At 56.8% G+C, this 7661-nt stretch overlaps 1 protein-coding gene across 1 annotated transcript; it reads right to left on the bottom strand.

Annotated features, from left to right (window-relative positions):
• Window positions 1-1892: 1892 nt before the first annotated feature.
• Window positions 1893-7593, bottom strand: LOC104505630 (glutamine synthetase-like). Its single transcript, XM_010155501.1, is given in 7 exon segments — window positions 1893-2014; window positions 2017-2201; window positions 2477-2676; window positions 3850-3977; window positions 4874-5020; window positions 6693-6854; window positions 7413-7593. Coding segments are annotated over 7 exon segments (1110 nt in total). The 5' UTR covers window positions 7579-7593.
• Window positions 7594-7661: the final 68 nt, after the last annotated feature.

The raw sequence follows: 7661 nt of genomic DNA, 5'->3' as shown, positions 1-7661 counted from the left end.
CAAGGCTGATCCCAGCTCAGAGAAAAGCCCTGGCTGGAGCTTTGGCTGAGTCCCTGGGTCTCCCTGGAGCCTCACTGTCCCCCCCCCATGAAGAGGAGGGGTCCCTGCCAGAGGGGAAGACCCAGAGCAGGTACAAAGTGTTTGGATCTGCTGCGGTGCTGTGTCTGGCAGAGATGTTTGCATGTTGGCAATGTGGATTTACACGATTCTCCAAATTTAGCAGGGGCTGTACAGCACAGTGTGATGAAAGCTGAAGTACTTCAAGCCACTGGTACAGTCAGGGAAACAAACATGAGTCTTCCTGCTCCAGATTTAGCTCTGCATTGATTTTCCAGCTGCAGTCACTGTCCCAGTGCTCAAATTGCCCATTAAAGACATCATAGAAATGGGAAGAAAACAAGACAGCCTTGTGGTTTTGATGAAAAACGTTAAACACCCCATACAGCAATTTCTGGAAGGAAAACTTTTCCTCCTCAGGGTGTGGACTGGGTTACATTTATTCTTGACCAGCTCGGAGACACCAAGGGCTCCCGGCTCCTTGTGGTCCAGGACATGGCCACCTCCCCAGCTGCCACCGTTTTCACTCCTGCTCCCCTAGCAGCACCGAGACCTGCAGGATGGACTTGGGGTCCTCCATTCCACCTTGTCACCTGTGTTTGATTCAAAGATAAAGGTAAAACCAGTTTCAAAGTCCCCATGGGTGCACTGGAGTGGAGATGATGTCCCCTGTCTGTTCACGCTGCTGGTCCCACTCACCTCCGGGTAACCCTCCCCTTGGTGACTGCAGCTGGGTCACATCCTGCACGTCTGCCCCAGGGACCTGCCCTGCTCAAGGTGTCCCCAGGACCCCGGTGCTGTCCCCTGTGCTTGCATCCCATTCCTCCCCACAGTTGCAGCATGGAGGGACGCCAAGGGTCTGGCAGTCACAGTTGACACCCCATCTACGTGGAAGTGTCCCCACCTGAGGGTTTTACTCCATAAGTAAAAACCTTTGGACCTCCCTTATAAAGAGACTCCAACCCAAGGAGCTGCACCCTGTCTCTGTGCTTCAGCAGGGCATCACCCTTGGGGTGCCTTGATGTCCCCAGACCCCCCACCCTCACCCAAAGGTGTCCTCGGAGGGAGGGCTGCTGCTTGCTGTGCGCGGTGCCCGGCCGCTTTGCTGACTCAGCGGCGCATGCCCTGTGTACACGCGCGCCAGCTGCTGCCCCGGCTGCTGTTTGCGCAGGCTGTGTGGCTCTGTTTGCCTTTCGGGGGATCACGATGGAGGGAAGATGGCCTTTCAGCCACCAGGAAACGGGGCAAGGCAGCTCCCGGCACCTGCCCCAAGGATACTCCAGTATCTCCACTCCTCCAGCCCCTGCATGGGGAGGGGAGACACGCAGGCTGCTCAGTGACTGCAACCCATCAGCAGGACCTAAATTAAATCCTCCATGGAGCTCTAGGAGCTACAGAAAAATGCACCCGCCACAGCATAACCCAGCTGCCACGCAGCCAGGAAAATTGTTTATTTTCATTTCCTTGCAACAGAGATAGGGGGAAAAAAAGCACCCGCCCTCCCCAGGTGCAAATAGCAGAAGCTGCAGCTTCCACGTAGGGATCTATGTACATCACAGTGTAAAGTCCATCGGAAAAAATTCAATCCACGTTTTTTTTAAAAACCATCCACGTACAACCTAAAACCAGGAACCAGAAAAAAAAAGTGGTTGAGAAAATAGGTTGGGCCCTTCCCTCTTACTATAAAATATATGTATTTCTAAGGCGACATTTCACAAAACCAGAAGCGAGGTTCCTAAAGAGTCTGAGCTTACAGCCGAGGACACCACACGGGCACAAATCCCACAGGAGAAGCCGGGGGTGTAGAAACAAAAACCTTCACCCACCCCACGGCCTCAGTGGTCAGCATAGTCCTTGGTCTCCACCCCGGTCTCGTTGAGCACTGTCGTCCTCATGATGGCCTCTGTCACCGCGTAGGGGTCGCAGTTGGCTGCCGGCCGCCGATCCCCAAAGTAGCGCCAACCTGGCGCGGGATGCGGATGCTGGCACCTCGGTTGGCCACACCAGCGGAGAACTCGAAGATGTTGGATGTCTCGTGGTGGCCGGTGAGCCGCCGGGAGTTGTCCCTGCCACCCCGCGGGTCGTAGACGCAGATGTGGTAGTCGTGCCGCTTGCTCAGCTTCTCGATTGCTGCTTCAATGTGTCTGTGGGAGGGAATGGGGTTGGGCTTGTCAGTAAGTCCATTTGGGGGGTGTTCCCATGGCCAGGAAAGTGGTCACCCCCTCCTGTGCAGGGACAAGGACAGCCCAGGGGACACTCCCATATGGCCAGCTGCAGTTAAAATAAGAAGAGCTGGGACAGCCTGGCCCTGCCTGATGCAGCCACCCAGGTATGGAGACACACATGCTATGGGGAGCTGCCACATGGCCAAGGACACCCCAAACCTCCCGAGTACCCCCATGGAACCCCCAGGACTCACTTAAGACCCCCTTCTCTCCGCATCTCCTCGGTGCTGTAGTTGGTGTGACACCCAGCACCATTCCAGTTGCCGGTCATCGGTTTGGGGTCCAGAGTAGCCACAACCCCGAAGTCCTCACAGACACGGTGGAGGATGAATCGAGCCATCCAGAGGTGATCCCCCATCTCAATGCCTTCGCATGGGCCCACTTGGAATTCCCACTGGAATAGGGGAACAGATGCATCGGTGAGAATGGACAGCTTTGTGCCTCCCCAGCCATCACACCCCTGCCGCCTCCCTGGCAAGGGCTACCACCCTGGGGTACAGCTGAGCTTTATGCCTGGGAGTCAGCAGTGAGGATGAGCAGCATGGAGTTAAGCAACAGGACAGCTTTGGTGTGCAAACAAATGGGAATAACCTGATCATAATCAAATAGAGGAAAATCAGAGGCATTTTAATCAAAACAGAGGTAAACAGGCACCACACTTCCCTTTGAGGCTGGTACTGGAGCCGCTGGCATGCTGGATCCCCAAACCCACACTGCAAACAGGGCCTGGGACTTACCCAGAGCCTGTTATCCTTCCTTCCTTCCCAGAGCCGACCCCTCCCCGGTCGGAGCCCAGGTTGCGCCACCCACAGTGACTAAGCGTGGGGTGATGCATTTACGGCTGCCGGCATGGCCTGGCCGAGACCGAGCCCAGCATGCAGAAAGCAGCCAAGAAGGACCCTGAAGAAGTCAGGGCAAACAGCAGGGTTGTTAAAAGTCCTGCCTCAGCTACACTGCAGATAAGGCCCCTGCTTATCACCGCCACATCAGCAGCAGGAGAGTCAGCGATTCGCAGCTGCAGGGCCAAGTCACCGTCGGTCAGTCTGGTCACCCACCTAATGCAATCAGGAACGCCTTCTAGCTAACTCCTGAACAAACCCGAATCCCCCCCAGCTGCTTCCCAAGGCCATGTCCCTCCCGAGCTTCCTGGCTCCAGGGGTAGGGGAGCAGGATGGAGAGACCCAACATTCCACATGCTGCTCCTGCCACGTGTCCTGGCTCACGCCGTACCCTGCGTCCCTGCTCCACAGGGGAAGGAAAGTTCCTGGGAGCACCTGGCTCCACACAGGCTGTGCTGTGCAAGGATCTTGCCTGCCATTTGGCTCGGTTGCCATTGCACTTGCCTGCCCCAAAAGGCAGGGATTTGCATGTCCGGGCGAGTTAGAAGAAAACTTAACGTGCACATTTTCGCCCTAGCAGTGCAACTGCTCCCATCTAGACAAAACCTATGTGGGGAGTCACTGGATTTGGCATCCCAGAGGAGCTGGGAGTGCTGGGTTATTCCAGCTTCATGATAACTCCTATCCATCACTGGAACGAGGGGCTGCATGGGGCCATCCCCACGTACCTGGGAGGGCATCACCTCTGCATTGGTGCCGCAGATCTTCACTCCTGCGTAGAGACATGCCTTGTAGTGGGACTCCACGATATCACGCCCGTACACCTTATCTGCTCCAACCCCGCAGTAGTAGGGGCCTGGAAAGCAAAAAGGAGTCACCACCCAAGCAGAGCTTTTCGGAGCAAAAACAGCACAGCAGCATCATCCCATCACTCCCAGAGAGTCATATGCAGAGGATTTATGGGAATTAAATGGTGCTGGTGCTCGATGGGATTTATGGGAATTAAATGGTGCTGTCTCCATGGTGCATCGAGCCACCAACCCCTACTCCAGGACCAGTGGTGTGAGCAACTCATCTGTGCAGCCTTATCTGGGCTGTTAAACAGGACTTGTCATGCATCAACTGGGAGGTGGCCAGGAGATAAGGAAAGCTTGGCTTGGCCTGCCCCACAGCACCTCGCTGACCCTCAGAGCACGTCAAGCAGCCGAGATTGTTCTGACAACAGCTGACATTGTTCATGCCTAGAAAATTCAACTCGCTGTGGCTTTGTACAGCTCTTCCTCATTCAAGCAGGTCAGATGAAGATCTTCCTGCCTGGGGGAAGGGAGATGTTGAAAGTGGCCAGTCCACACGAAAGGCTGATTAAGTCAGGTTGGGAAACCCCTGGCCGTCCTCCCAGGAGGCAGCTGAGGTGCTGGGGCTTGCTGCAGGAGGGCAGGACTGCTGGTCCTTTCCCAGACAGCCACAGGAGGACATTTTCCCAGCCAGGTTCTCCAGCCCTTGCCAAACAAGTTGTGCAGCTTGAGCTGTTTGTGCAACCAGGGTCCGGCAGAAGCAGCACTGCCGGCCGGCTCAGGTGAGCCACGAGGCAGACGGCACTCTCAGCAAACAGCTCCTGACCTTATTCCAGCTCACAGTCAGCCACAGTGGGAAAGCTGTGTCCAGGGTTGGGGCCGGGATGCCTGGTGATGGGCATCAGCAGGGTGGGAGCAGAGAGGAGTATTTGGGTTGGGGGAGGGAGTGAGCTCTTACCCTGTGGACCGGGGAAGCCGTTGTCAGGCCAGCCGTACGGGTGGCCGTTGATGCCCAGCAGCGTGTACTCCTGCTCCATCCCAAACCAGGGGTGGCTCTCCTTAACCAAGTCCATGACTTTCTTGCACGTGTGTCTCAGGTTGGTCTCTGGGAGTAGAGAGGTTCAGGTTACACCCGCGCCATGGGAAGGCACCCACCATGCTCCACTCCATCCCACTCAGAGGTTGAGACTCCACCACTGCCAAGCGCTTCCCACAGAGCCTTAAGAAAACTGGTGAGTGCACTCCCCCTTCCTGCAACGCTCTCTTCTCACGGGTTTCCTCCTCGCAGAGCTCCTCCATTGCCACAGCATCAGGCTACAGGCCAAATGGTTTTATTGACCTACTCCCAGAACCACCAGCAGTGGTCCATGAACATCCTCCTCCTCTCACACACTGAGATGCCAGGAACCATACCCCAGCCCTGCCCTACAGGCATCCGGCAGATCTGGGAACAGGGACTATACATCTCCCATCACTACTTCACCCCCATCCTCTTTTTGCCAGCCTCAGTTTAACTATCCTTATCTGTGTCCTGCTCCATGGTTTTGATTAGCATCCAGGCTTGCTGGACCTGGCTTGGCCCTTCATGGTGCGAGGGGTGCTCAGGGCAACCAGGGCTTTGCCATGGAGCTACAGGTATCAGAGACCCATCCTGACATGGGACAACATGCCTGGCAAGGGGTGCAAGAGTTTGGATGGAAACAGGGCTGAAAAACTGTTGTCACAAGGACAGGCAGCAATTTCTGCCTTTAAATTGCAATAAAAGGCCCTAGAGCGCTATAATATCAAGCCCAGGGTCTGGGACTGGAGAAGAGCAGTGACATCTCCCCTGTACTAATGGGAGAAGGAGGGGAAGGCAATTCCTCCCACCTCAGAGCTCACATAGCCCTTAACCTCCACAGAACACAGCCTTGAAAGAGCTGGAGGGGCTCTGGGCTGAGCTCAGCCCTAGCTCCAGGGCCAGGGGATCATTACAAACTGCTCCGGCAGAGGAGCTGCCAGGCAGGAATCCCAACCAAGATGCTTCCCCCGCGGCTGAAAGGCATGACGCTGTTTGAAGAGGAACCAGCTCAGTCTTTCACCATCGCTGCCCACAGCCTCTCCTCTCCCGTGCATCACCGCGCAAAAGCTGTCTCCTTCCCCTGCACCCAGCCAGGCCACAGCCTCGCTCCACTGGCAAATAACCAGTTATCTGCCAGCAAATAACCCCCCTGCGAGCACCCCAGCATGGCCCTGCAAACCAGCTCCCTCTCCTCCGTCTGGGGCTTAATCAGACGGACATGACAGGCACTGGGACTGCAGACTTCTGCCTGCAGCGATAAGACCGACCACCAGCATGCTCCAGGGCCACTTGCAAAAGGTCACCCTGAACCAGCTCAGCACCTTCTTCCTTCTTTTCTGTAGCTGCCCATCAACAAGGACAGCAGCCATGAACTGGTGCAGTAAAACCTCTGCTGCCTCCAGCTCCCCCACTGTAACCCCACAGCCCTGGGGACTGGGTGTGCTTGGGCGCAAGGGCCGGGTGACGCCTTTAGCACACTCGAGTTAGCGAGCGCCACAAGCTCCACGTCTTGCTGCTCTTCTCGCCCTGCACAGCTAAAACAGGTTCTTGTAAACAACCACCACCGGTGCTTGAATTTCAGAGCCCCGGGCCAAGTGCGCGGTGCTGAGCTGCTCCCTGGTGCCAGCAGTCCAGAGCAAGCAGCCCCTTGGAGAGACGGCACCCTAACTGAGGGGGTGACCCTCAGGAGCCGGGGGTGCACGCTGGAGGTGCTCACCTGCGGGTTTCCTGTTGTACTTCAGCACTTCGCAGAGCACCAGCTTGTTGGGGTCCAGGCAAAAAGGGTCCCTGAACATGCAGACGGGCACCAGGAACATGTCGCTGTTGGAGCCCTCCGCCTGCGCCGTGCTGGAGCCGTCAAAATTCCACTCGGGGACGTCTGCGAGGCAGATGGGGACAGAGGGGGGACTGGGATTGGGAAACTGTTTCTCTCACATGGATCATTCCAACTGCTTAGACCCTGGGATGGAGAGCCCAGAGGGCACCGAGTGCCAGGGGACGACTGCCGCAAAGGTCTTCTGGCACATCCCCGGAGCCCAGCAGTGCTCTCTGAGCATCAGTGCGCTCACCCTCCTCCAGCACTGGGGGGCACAGGCTGGATCAGCCCCAGCCACATCACCTCCCTTTGCCAAACCCCATCCAGATGCCAACACGTCTCCTGTTTGCCCGGTGGAAAGGGGCGAGGAGCTAGTCCTTCCCTTCCCACCCAGTGCTAATGACAGAGATTACGGATTAAGCAAACCGCAGCGACGCAGGCCGGATATTTACTCTGCTGCTTGATATAACCTCATCAAACAACTGCAGTGGGTACTGCCAGTGCCACGCAACCAGGGAGAGCAAGGGCCAGCTCGAAAACACCCCAAAACTTTTCCCCAAGCAATGCTCGGGGCCCTCCACCGTGCGACGCATCGTCCGGGGGGATGCGCAGCGGCGTTACCTTCGATGCTCTTGGGCTCCTTGTCGAGGGTCCTGCTCTTGCAGCGCACGCCCTCGCCGCTGCCGTCGATCCAGACGTAGGTGACCTGTACCAGCCCATCCTGGGGCAGCCTCATGTACTGCTCCCGCACCAGCTTGTTCAGCCTGGAGCTGTGCGACACCGACATGGCCACAGCCCTGCAAGAAGGCGTGGGTGAGCGCACCATCACCCCTGCCCCACTTCCCCTCTTTGTTTTAAAAGGCAAACACC

The sequence above is a fragment of the Eurypyga helias genome, unplaced genomic scaffold (genome assembly GCF_000690775.1).
Source record: "Eurypyga helias isolate BGI_N326 unplaced genomic scaffold, ASM69077v1 scaffold41567, whole genome shotgun sequence".
Classification (NCBI taxonomy): Eukaryota; Metazoa; Chordata; class Aves; order Eurypygiformes; family Eurypygidae; genus Eurypyga; species Eurypyga helias.
The sequence above is the reverse complement of the archived record's forward strand: the minus strand, read 5'-3'. Positions and strand labels throughout refer to the sequence as shown.